The sequence below is a fragment of the Crocodylus porosus genome, unplaced genomic scaffold, assembly GCF_001723895.1.
Source record: "Crocodylus porosus isolate Cpor-Errol unplaced genomic scaffold, CroPor_comp1, whole genome shotgun sequence".
Lineage (NCBI taxonomy): Eukaryota > Metazoa > Chordata > Crocodylia > Crocodylidae > Crocodylus > Crocodylus porosus.
In genome coordinates this window covers 23,600,226-23,612,593 of record NW_017728951.1, presented here as the reverse complement: position 1 = coordinate 23,612,593, position 12,368 = coordinate 23,600,226, and the positions used below count along the sequence as shown (strand labels likewise).

General features: G+C 44.2%; 1 protein-coding gene across 2 annotated transcripts in view; it reads left to right on the top strand.

The window, feature by feature from the left end:
• The window catches only part of SLK (STE20 like kinase), a 65,734-nt gene that overhangs the window by 26,636 nt on the left and 26,730 nt on the right, over positions 1–12,368 (top strand). For both annotated transcript variants that reach the window (XM_019555877.1, XM_019555878.1), the window contains exons 2-4: positions 3,259–3,423; positions 10,860–10,908; positions 11,765–11,914. In XM_019555877.1, coding sequence (XP_019411422.1) covers positions 3,259–3,423; positions 10,860–10,908; positions 11,765–11,914 — 364 coding nt within the window. The remainder of the gene's footprint in view (positions 1–3,258; positions 3,424–10,859; positions 10,909–11,764; positions 11,915–12,368) is intronic.

Genomic DNA, 12,368 nt, shown 5'->3' with positions numbered 1-12,368 from the left:
TCCCCCCTTACCCAGCAGGGTGCAGTTTCATGTTTTACCCCGGACAAATGAGGCCTCCTCCATCCCCATAGCCTCACCCTGTCCTCCCCACATTGTTCCTGGCAGAGCTCAGCAGGTGATGTTTCTCCTCTGCTTGTGATATCAAAATTTAACTAGTTTTCTGGTTGTCGTGGGCCCCATCTACACTTGCATGCTTCTGAGATACCCCAGTCTTCCTGGCAGCTGAGGCAGCCTTTTTCCATAACTTAGTCATCTTAAGCACTCCACATTAACAGTATAACTCTTTAAGTTTATCTGATAGTTACCCCATCATACAGATACACCCTGCACTGAATATACAAGATCTAGTCAAAATAAATGCACCTACATGTATTTGCAGTCCCTTAGTTTCCTCAGGACTCTGGAAAAGTTCTCTGGGACTAAGCAAAAAACTTACGAGTGTTCAGATTCCTTCTACTGAAGAGAAGCCGTGAGCAGTATCTCTTCAGAGGTGTTAGCTTTCTCTGACCTTGGCTTGTCCCACAGTTAGCCAGACCTCCCTACTATGAAACCATGTCCATCTCTTGCCCAAAGCTTCCTTTTTGGTTCTGTGGGTCTTCCTTATTGTCCCTCTCATTGCCTTATCACCTCTGTCTTGCTGGGAATTGTTCACTCATCCCCCTCTCTGTAGGTAAGGTGGAGGGGCTAGATTCTTCCAGTTCCAGACACCTCCTTAACATGCCCAGTGGGGTGAGGTGGGCATGTTAGAAGGGAAGGACAGATTACAGCAGGACCTGAACAGGTTACAGGGGTGGGCAAATGAAAATAGGATGGGATTCAATACTGACAAGTGCAGGGTGCTGCACTTAGGCAGTAGGAACCAGCAGTGTACCTATAGGCTGGGGAACTCCCTTCTCAAAAGCACGGTGGCAGAAAGAGATCTTGGAGTCATTGTTGAGTCCAAGATGAACATGGGCCGACAATGCGAGGACACGGTCAGTAGGGCCAACCGCACCTTGTCGTTCATCCACAGATGCATCATGTGCAGGGCCAAGGAGGTGATCCTCCCCCTCTGTGCAGCACTGGTCAGGCCGCAGCTGGAGTACTGCGTCCAGGTCTGGGTGCCGCACTTCAGGAGGGATGTGGACAGCATTGAGAGGGTCCAAAGGAGGGCCACTCGCATGATCTGGAGACAGCAGGGCAGACCATACGAGGAGAGGCTACGGGACCTGAACCTGTTTCCACAAGAGGAGGAGGGGGGACCTAGTGGCCGTCTGAAAACTTACTAGTGCGGGGACGAGTGGAGGCTGGGAGAGACCTTGTTCCCTCGAGCACCTCCCAGAGTAACAAGGAATAACGGCCATAAGTTGTTAGAGAGTAGGTTTAGACTAGACATTAGAAAGCACTATTTCAGTCTGGGCGGCCAGGATCAGGAACCAACTTCCAAGGGAAGTGGTGCTGGCTCCTACCTTGGGGGTCTTTAAGAGAAGGCTTGACGTTTATCTAGCTGGGGTCATTTGAGGCCAGTTCTCTCCTGCCCAGGGCAGGGGGTCGGACTAGAATATCTACAAGGTCCCTTCTGACCCTACATCTATGAATTGTGCAAACAGAATATAATTATTACTGTCGCCAGATGGTTGGGTTGGGTCTGAAATGTATATCTAGTGGGTGCCACATTCAGTGTTAAAAGTGTCTTCATAACGTGAAACAAAATTCCTGCATTTTATATGGATAAGATAAAGGTACCTTCCATGACGTTTTAATTTCTGAGCTATATAGAATAAACAGGAGAGGAGTCTTATTTGAAGAGTGGCTGCAGAAAAGCTCTAAGACTGGCATTTGATTTAGGAGCACTCAGGTAAGGTAAACACTTAAAAGCAATGCTAGTTAGCAGCTCTATATGCTTCAGAAATGGGAACGTCAGCAGGGGAACCTCTGTGTACTATGGTTGCATGATTTATGCGATGGCCTGAAAAGTCCTTATTTACTGTGACAGTCTTGAACCTGTCCGAACTCCACATGGATAACCTCTAAATGGAGATAGATTGACCTTTAACTCTCTCCGCAAAAAGCTACGAGCAGTGTGAGAACACTTCTTGTTGACTCTATTCAGCTGAAATTAAAGAATAAAAGCAGCCCTTATATTTAAGGTGTTTGGACTTCCAGTTCAGCTCCCATCCTTTGTAGAACTGTCCTACAGTTGCTTTTTAAGACTCCTTTTCTACCTCCTGCAGAGAGAACTGCTCGTTAGACACCTGGAGTAGACTCTGTGTGGCAATTATTTGAAGAAAGAATGGTGACTTGTTCACTTTCCTATCCCCCATTCTGCACAGCAGGAGGGAAAAAAAATTAGTCCAGTGCAGTGCATTGCTTAGACTATTTCTGGCTCCATACCTAGCACATACAAAGCTACCTTGGGTCATCTCTGTACTTCACAGTCTTTTACCATTTAGATATTCTTTTTTTTCCCCCCAGGGGCTGTAGGCTGATACTTTTTTACATACTTATTATAGGAGTCCCTCTACACATGGAGGTAAAGGAATAATGGGATCCAATGCATGGTCTACACAATCACACCCCCAGCTATGCCCCATGTGCATGGCAGGAGATATGATTGTGGGATTGTGCGTTAGATCCCATTGTGCCTTATTGCCCTGCACCAGCAAGAAGCAAGCTCCCACAGTTACACGCCCCCCTTCAGTTGAAGGGCTCCCAGCTGCAGGGGTGCCCCAAACACCTATGTGGGACACACACGATCCCCAGCTCCAGGCATTCCAGCCCTGGGGGGCTTCATGCACACCTGGGGCAGCCACACCCTCCTGGCTGCCAGGACCCAGCTGTGTCCTGGCATCCAGTGTCTGCAGCTGCAGGCTTGGGTCCCGGCAGATGCTGGGGCTAAGAGTCTCTTCATTCAAAGGATTCCCAGCCCCAGCTGGGCATGGTGCACACCTACCACTGGGAGAGGGCTCCCAGCCACTAGGGAGACCCTGTTGCACATGCAAATTAAAGCATAGTAGCAACCAGCTATAAAGTTAGTACACATTGTCCAGGTCTAATTGTATAGCTGATTGGAGCTTTTTATGGTGTGATAGGTACTTTGCATGTGTAGTTGGTCTCAAGGTAATTGTGCAAGTAACCAGTTAATTGCATGATACCTGTAACATGTAGAGTGGCCAAGCAGATGTAGAATCTAAGGAGGTGAAATAATTGATATTTGTCTGTTTGCCTGTGCTGAATATCTTAAAAATGAAGACATTCCCATCCGATTTTGTTTTGTAGGCTCAGAATAAAGAAACCAAAGTCTTGGCTGCTGCAAAGGTGATCGATACTAAATCAGAAGAAGAACTTGAAGATTACATGGTTGAAATTGATATTCTAGCATCCTGTGATCATCCAAATATTGTCAAGCTTCTTGATGCTTTCTATTATGAAAATAATCTTTGGGTAAGTATTTTCTTATGTTTAATTTATGTGAAAATATTGAAAAAAAGATAATGAAATTATTTTTTTCCTAATCTAATAAGAGATTCAGTCAGATCTTCTCGCATTTATTCCTAAACGCTTGGATAATTATTTAGTGGAGTTGGAGTGCTGTTAGTGCAGACTGCCTGAAAGCTCATCTAACATCTCTCCCAACTATACAGTTGGTCCAGTAAAAGATATCACCAAAAATCCATGTCTTTTGCATGTACTTCAGTATCCTAATCATCTTGCAACGACTAATTATTTGTTCAAGTAATCTTGTTATACAGTATTTATATATTTTATCTCAGGACCTCCGAGATTATATTCATTTAGAAAAAACGAATCTGGGGACTGTACAAGGAAGACATAATTTTCAGCCTAAGAAGTTTGCAATTTAATTACAAAGAACTAGAAGGGGCAACATTGGGGGGTAGCTTGCCCTTCCTGCTCCCTGCCCCAGCATCACCGCTGCTGCCTGCCCCACACAGCTAAGCCTGCCCACTCAAAGTCTAGCCCCCCCACCCGGGAAGAGGCTGGTGCTGCCGCTGCCCAGTAGATATCCTGGGAGATTTAAAGATATATTTTACTTTTGAACGTAATGATTTATTAAACAACAGAAACAGTGGGATGAATCAAAGCCTGAATGACAAGTGAACCAGGAGCTCCAGCCAGTTTTCTGTCCACCTTACAGTCCATTCATCCAGCCCCATACTTCCTTTGCTTGCCTGCGAGAAAGCTATGGCAGACCGCATCAAAAGCCTTGCTGAAAATCAGGGTACAGCACATGCCTGCATCCACAGAGTCAGTCACCTTGTTGTAGAAGGCAATCAGGTTGGTCAAGCATGACTTGCCCCTGGTGAATCCATGCCGACTGTTCCTAATCACTTCTCCAAGTGCTTAGAAATGATTTCCTTGAGGATCTGCTCCACAGTTTTTCCAGGGACTGAGGTAAGGCTGACCAGTCTGTAGTTCCTGGATCTTCCTTTTCCCACCCCCCTTCTTAAATATGGGGGCTATATTTGCCCTTCTCCAGTCATCTGGGACTTCTCCTTACTGCCATGAGTTTTCAAAGATGATGGTCCATGGCTCTGCAGTCTCATCAGCCAACTCTCTAAGCACCGTCAGGTGCATCCCATCTAGCCCCATTGACTTGTATATGTCCAGGTTTTCTAAATAGTCCCTAACCTATTTTTTTGTGACTGTTGGCTGCTCCCCTCCTCCCCAAATTGTGCTGCCCGGTACAGTAGCCTGGGAGCTGACCTTGCCTGTGAAGATGGAGGCAAAAAAGGCATTGAGCACTTCAGTCTTTATTGCATCCTCTGTCACAAGGTTGCCTCCCCCATTCAGTAAGGGACCCATACTTTTCCTGACCTCCTCTTGGTACTAACATACTTGTAGAAACCCTTCTCATTAGCCTTCACATCCCTTGCTGTGGACATCATTAAGAAAATCTAATATGTGCTGACACACTGTAGGATTACTAGAGAGTCATTTACTCTAGATTTTATTCCATAGTAAAGTTACTCTGTCGTAAGTACCAGACATATGGCCAGCCTGCTCAAGCTTGCTGTTGGTACTGTGTGCTATTACTGTGGCTGGCCACTAGGTGGCAGGGGCACCAGTTTGTTTTAAAACAGCCAGCTCAGCCAAAAACCCGTTATGGGAACAGACAAATTAGAAATAGGAATCTTACTAATACCTTTATTACAGTTCTTGCATATTTTGAAGGGGTGACTTACCTCAGATTTGAGCATATATTACTACATAATAGGGTTGTACATTAGGGCTGTGCAAAGCTTAGCTGGCTGTTTTGTTTCAATGCTTTTTTTACTCGTTTCAAGCGCAGAACAGTGAAATTGAAGTGAAAAAGGGCTTCGAAACAGCCTCAAAATGAAACGAGGCTAGTCAAAACAGTTGGAAATGTTTCAGATTTTGAAGCAGCCATGCAGGTGGTGAGGGGTAGGAGAGAGCCAGGGCTGCACTCGGGCTGGGCCACATGGGACTGCGGAGCCTCTCAGCGCAGCCCTGGTTCTCCCTGCCTCCCGCCACCGGGCTGCGCTCTGATCAGCTCCACCAGCCCCATGGAACTCAGCCTGGTGGTGGAAGGTGGACAGAGCTGGTGCTGTGCTCCAACTCCCGCCACCAGGCTTAGTTGCATGGGGCTGCGAGCTGCTGGGAACAGCCTGGTGGCGGGAGGTGCCTCCCCCCCACTAGACTGAGTTCTCCGGGGCTGCGAGCCTCTGGGAACAGAACCCGGTGGGGAGAGGTGCCTCCTGCAACCAGGCTCAGTTCTCAGCATTGAACCCAGCGGTGGGAACTGAGTCCGGCAGCGGGAGGTGCTTCCCCCAGCTGGGCTAAGTTTCCCAGTTCTGCAAACTGCTGGGAACTGAGCCCGGTGGCAGGAGGCACTTCCCTCAGCTGGGCTCCATTCCCCAGCGCTGGGTTTCAGGTGTCAGGAGCAGCATCCTGTGAACCGGCGGGCAGAACCAGAAGGGCTGCAGGGGCTCTGCTGGACTCTTCCCGGGGGTGCGGGCCCCCGGTCTGCCTGCCAGATCACAGGACAGTGCTCCTGCTCCCCAGCAGCTTGAGGTGCTTTCCCAGAAACCCCCAGACTTGAAACTTGGCAGGCTTCATGCCCTCAGAAGGGGCTAGCCTCCCTGCAAGGTTCATCAGAATTGGGCAAGAAGTGACAAAGTTATAGTCTGTTTTATGCTTCCCCATTATAACTAATGGGCAAAATGTCGAAACAGCAAAGCCATTTTGACAGTGGACCGGAACAGTGCTTTCAAAACAAAACGAAACTCGAAACCAAACACGGTTCTGTCGAAACGGAAGTCAAAGTGGAACGCTGTTGTTTTGCACAGCCTTATGTACATCATATGTCCACTTCACTTTTACTATATCATGAAGTCAGTTTACCTATCCTGTGCCCATACCCTTAATGCCTCAGTCTCTGAAGTGTTTGTCCACAATATTTCTATGGGATATTACTTCTTATATTTCTGTAGTACCTATTAGCCCTATTCAAGGATCAGGACCCATTTGTGTTAGGCACTTGACGAAGATGGAAGACAAAGAAGACCCTGTCCCCAAGGAATTTATCATTTAAGTGTAGGACTAGAGATGCATACATACAGATAGATAGGCAGGACAGTACAAAGAAACGATGAGACAGTGTCAGCATACATGACAGGCAGTGATTCCCAGAATGCCAAAGGCAGATTAGGACAGTGATGGTATCTCTATTTAGCAGATGGGGAATTGAGGATCAGGAAGACACACTTTGTGGTCTTGACACACTTGTTAATCTGTGGAAAAGACTTGAACTCCAGTCCTATGCTGGTGTCCTGATCACTAGAGCATCATCCCAGTGGTAAAAATTATCAAAGGGCAACAAGACCTTACTAACCAATGAAATACCCATTTTAGAATAAAGAACCTTAAATATGTTAAGATCTACAATCCTACCATGTAAGATCAAGTACTCCAGATAGCCTTAGGAACAAACAAAAAAAAAGCATTAAAGACACTGATTTGCAGTAAAGACTATGAACTTGGCATTACCATCATGGCCGTATTGTAACCCCTGCAGTCAATGTGTACCTTTTAAAGTTCCCCTGCAGTTTTATTTGTCTGTTCTGATCTTAATTATTTTCTGTCAATGGCTGTTTTTTTCTGTGTACCAAACTAAGTGCATACATAGGTTGGTTCTTTATGATTATATGCATGTATATTATTTTAAAATAATATATATACTAGTCAAAATATTCGAAGTTTAAAGGCCCCATATAAGCCTTATTTTATTATGAATTCATGTAATGCTGAACGTGTGCTAAAGGCTTTGCAAATAAGCTAGGCACGTTCCCAGCACTGAGGATTTCACAGTCTAAATATGAGTCATTATTGGCACACAGTATAAAATATTTAGTGAATAGCTTGTATTTTGTTGGAGAGCTTTGCAGATCTGCTGTAGATGTTGGTATACAGAAGAGTGTTACTAATTGTGGAGAATTCCAATCTGGATTAGGAGAAAAAAAAATCTAACATTTGTGAAGTACCATGGCTGGTGATGGAGCCACAGGCAGTCATTCTTTCTTCAGGCCAGTGAGAAGTTTTGCATCCCCCAGTGACCCTGCTCCAGATATTCTTCATTAGCTGAAGATGGGGGATGCTTATGTGGTTCAAGAAGGAGCAACGCTGAGGCATGCTGCACTGGCTCAGTGTGCACTAGCTCCTGAACCACAAGTAGAACCATTAGCGTGGCTCTGCATACAGGTCAATAAGCCCTGCTCCTCTAGGAGTGTGCAGTGCCGTACTAGCACAGTCATCCTGCTTCAGGTTTGGAACATCTTACCATGGTGCTGTCTTGTGCCATATAATTTGTACCCTAAGGCACCTTGTGCCTGCTGCTGCTTGCTTGAGACTGTTGCTCTGTAGTTGGGTGGTGAAAGGAAAGGTGATAGGTTTTACTGCTCGGTTAACTGCTCATGGGTAGGAAAATCTTGCAGTTCTGTTTAGTTGCAGCTTTTGAGAACTCGCAATACAATTTCTGCAGAAAGAAAGTAGTTGGGAAAACATCAGGAGCTGGAGCCTGAAGTAGCACTGCGTGAGCCAGTTTTAAGATCTGTAGCTGTTTCAGGATGTTACACCACTTGAAATTTAGATTCCAAAAATATCAAAATGATTAAATAGCAAAAGCTGTTTGTATGGCTTAATCATCATCATAATAAATTTGTATTGAATAATTTCTAAAAAGGAAAATAATCTTTCTAGGACCAATTTGTGTTGTCAGCTTTCAGTACTTGAAAACCAAATTTTCTTTCTTATATTTGGTAGGCACACACTGTGATGTATTCCTTCTCTGAGCCATAACTTGGTTTAAAAAAAAAAAAGTTGCCATTTTTTTCTCTTGCCCTTAAATATTATTTTAGAACACTGGCCTTTGCTGTTTTATAATGCAAAAAGGCAAAAAATGTAGTGTTTGTCTGTACTGATTATGGGTTAACAACAATCTGTTTAACTTAAATTTCTAGAACAAGCCGGGCAACAATCAGGAAAGCATAAACATTGCCTTCTGGTTTCTGTCAGTTTTAGAAACTTTCTTCACCAGGACATTTATCAAAATATGAGGTGTTAAACTACAATTTTAGAAAATACATGTATTTTTGTAGTCTTTTCCTATATTCATTTTCCAGCCCTATAACAACTTCTCCCTTTCTTCATTTAAGTTTAACTTGTACAAATCTGTACTGGCTATTCTGCCATGCATAAAATTGGATAATGGTGTGGCAGGTTTAGCAGGGTCTGTTTTGAGTAATTTGACTGTTTTAAGCCTGCTGCAAGGAACACTTAATGCTCTGAAGTAGCACATTATATGCATCATAAATTAAGGCTTTTGTTTTTCCTGTGTTAATTGTATTCTGTATCAACTTTATCTGCCTTTTTGTTGTTGTTACAAGTCCACCTGGTTTCTCTCCCAAGTTAACTAGGATATTTTTTGTGCAACAATAGAATTGAGACCAGTGTTGGATTCCTCCACTATAATCTGCTATTCCAAGGAAAATACCTTACTGATTTTTTGGCAAGGAAGAATGATGGAAAAATAAGTCAGAGGGTTTTAAATTAGAAAAAAATGTTATTGACCCTTTATTTTATGATTTCTTGCTCTCCCCACCCCTGCCATGTAAGTACCATAGTTTTTCTGCTTCACCTGAACGAAGCTAGAAGATAAGGCAGCTGTTTATGTCGATAGCAAATTATTTGGCTCTTGTACTAATCATATTCATTCAGCAGGGAAACTGCAGTCCAGGAGTACAATGCAGTTTTGAGATTTGAGTGTTCAGTAATTATGCAAATAATACCCACAACCAGATTCCAGTTGACCCTAATCTTTTTAATGTGGAATTTTTATACTTGAATTAACATTTTTTGTCTAAGGGTCTCTTAGAAGTGTGAGAACAATTTACTTAAAACCTCACTGAATCTTTTTTATTAGATAGTGTGTAACAGGTTTTGACTCCCAGCCCCAGTCCTTGCCCCTCCTGAGCTAGGGGCTCCCTGGCTCTGTCAGTCTCTGGCTGTGACCCCCAGTTTTTGCCCCTCTCTTTGGGCCCTGGCCCTGCTCCTGGGCCTGTAGAAACTCCTGGGCTCCTTTAGCCCCGCCAGTCTCCAGCTGTGGCCCTCCTCAGCCTTTGGCTCATCTCAGGGCCCTGTCCCCACTCCTGGGCCAGTGAGACCTCTGGACTCCCTAACCTTGCTGACATGCCCCATCCTGGACTATAAATCTCTGAGCTCTCTGGCCCCTCTCTCCCTTCTGGGCCAGCTGGGACCTCCTTGCCTCCCCTTAATCCCTTCCACAAACCAGCAGAGTTACTTACCCCCACTCAGATGTTAACCCAGGAGCCCTGCTGCCCAGGAACTTCTCTGTCCATGACACTCACACCTAGACTCCCTGACCAGCTCAGGCCCTGGGTTCATATGCTACAAGCCCCACCCCTTTCTGGTCAGATGACTCTAATTGGCTCCTGCCACACCTGCAGACTGTTTCTCAAGCAGCCTCTTCCCCTCTTAAAGTGACAGGTGTGCACTAGTGCGGCTGCCATTTTACAGAGGTTGGTAAAGCAATGTATTATGGTAACATAAGGCAGAGGTGTCAGACTCCTCAGGGCCCATGGGCTGAGTGAGGGTTGCGGGGCTGATCTGTGGGCTGGGCCAGGACTGACACCCTGTGCAGTGCCTGCAGTGCTAAGTTCAGCCCTCATGCAACATGCACTGGCACCAGGGATTGCTCTGCATGTGACATGTGGGGCTGGCATGGGGCACGTGCTACTGGGGTGCATGGGCTGGACTCAGTGCTGCTTGCAGTGCCCCAGACATGGGTCCAACCTGTATACCACAAGCAGTGTGTACTCAGTGCTGGCACCACATGCACAGTGAACGCTGGGGTTGACACTTGGTGCATGAAGGCTGGACTGGCTGTGTGCGCTGCACGCAGCACTGGGGCGTAGATGCCAGGGCACGCACTGCATGCAGCACCCTGCCAGCCCAGCCCTTTGCACTGGTTCCAGCAGGGCCCAATTCCGACTGGCCCCAGAGCCAGCCATGAAGGGCCTGTGTGTTCGGGTACTGCATGCTGCAAACACCCTGGACTGACCTCCTGTTCTTTGTGCAGGGCTTGTGGCACTCGGTCCAGCCCACATGCAGCAAGCAGAACTGGGATTGGTGTGTGGGGGTGGTCCAGTGGCCTGCATGGATCAGCGAGATCTGGCCCCCCAAACCACAAGTTTGACACCCCGATATAAGGGAACATAGGGCCCAGGGCCCCTGCTGTTAGATGCTGTGTCCTGATTTCTAAACTCTCCAATTCAGTAGAGTAACTTTATTTTTAATACATGCATCTTTGTATTTGTACACAGATCCTGATTGAATTTTGTGCAGGTGGAGCAGTAGATGCAGTAATGTTGGGTAAATATATGTTTTTGTTTCAAATAGAAATCTTATAACAGGTTGAAATAAGAAAAATTAAATATTTGAAGGCTTTTGCTTTCAAAATTCCATATATGCTATTCTGAAATGTAAGTATCCTTATATTTTATGAAGGGCTATCCTGAAGAATAGTCAATACTATAGTTTTAAAATATTTGCTAATATTGCAGTTTTGTACACAACTACCACACTGTAGTACATAGTAATTTACTGTCTAACTTCTGAAATATCCCATGATTCTGAAAATGTCGCGTTGTTTATATTAATAACTGGGGACTTGATCTTGACAATGCTTACATGAATATCAGCAACTTTAATTAAGGGTAGGCATGTCGGATTATCCAGGAACCAGCTGTTTGTGTGTAAAAGTATTTTCAGAGGCTGGTCTTTTTATTATCTTCCTCTAAATTACATTTTAATTAATAATTTATATTTCACTGACCCAAAAGTCTGATATATTTAGTGCCTAAATGCAGGTATATTTAACCATTGCAAGTATGAGATCTTTGTATATGAGATCTCTATCTAGAACAAAAAATCAAATTATTTTATATATATAGATAGTTCATATACACATTGATGTTCCCAGATACCCAGGATGAAATTCTGGCTTCACTGAAGTCAGTTGGAAGTCCTACCAAGATCTTTACTGGGGACAGGCTTTCTCTCCAGCTGTTTACTTCTGAAATTAAATAAATGAAGCAAACTTAGTTTCATTATACTTCTGTCATTTTTTTTAATGATTTATAATGAGCCATCTGGAACTTTATGTAAATAGCAAGGCATAAAGTTGCAAATGATTTTTGTTTATTTCTGCATGCTTTTCTCTTTTTAGAGCTTGAGAGACCATTAACAGAGCCACAGATCAAAGTAGTTTGCAAGCAGACTTTGGAGGCATTGAACTACTTGCATGAAAATAAGATAATTCACAGAGATCTAAAAGCTGGCAATATTCTTTTTACACTGGATGGAGATATTAAACTGGGTAAGTATATTATTTAGAAATAAACAGTATTTTTCTGTTAGCTGTCGTCAAGCATTTTTGCCTAAATTGTAGTTTGGTGCTCTTTAGTATTTCTATACCTGGATATAAATTTTAGAAGGTTTAGTAGTTCAATAGATATTTTGGATGTTAACAAAATTACTCATGAGTAAACCTAAAGTTGTCTTAATCATATTTAACAAACTTCCCATAGATTTCAAAGGGAGCAAGAACAAATACCATATCATTATTTCTACTGAATTTTCTTGAAGTTAGTCAGAAGCTGCTTTCACTCCCCAGCTCTGCCACATTCATTTCCCAGTTGTGCTATATAACTTGGGGTAAGACACTTATACACAGATCCTTAAAAAGGCATTTTGGTGTTTAACTTACTCTCATTGATTTAGTTTGGAATTACCACGATACACTTGACGAACATCTTGCTGGGGTCATTTGA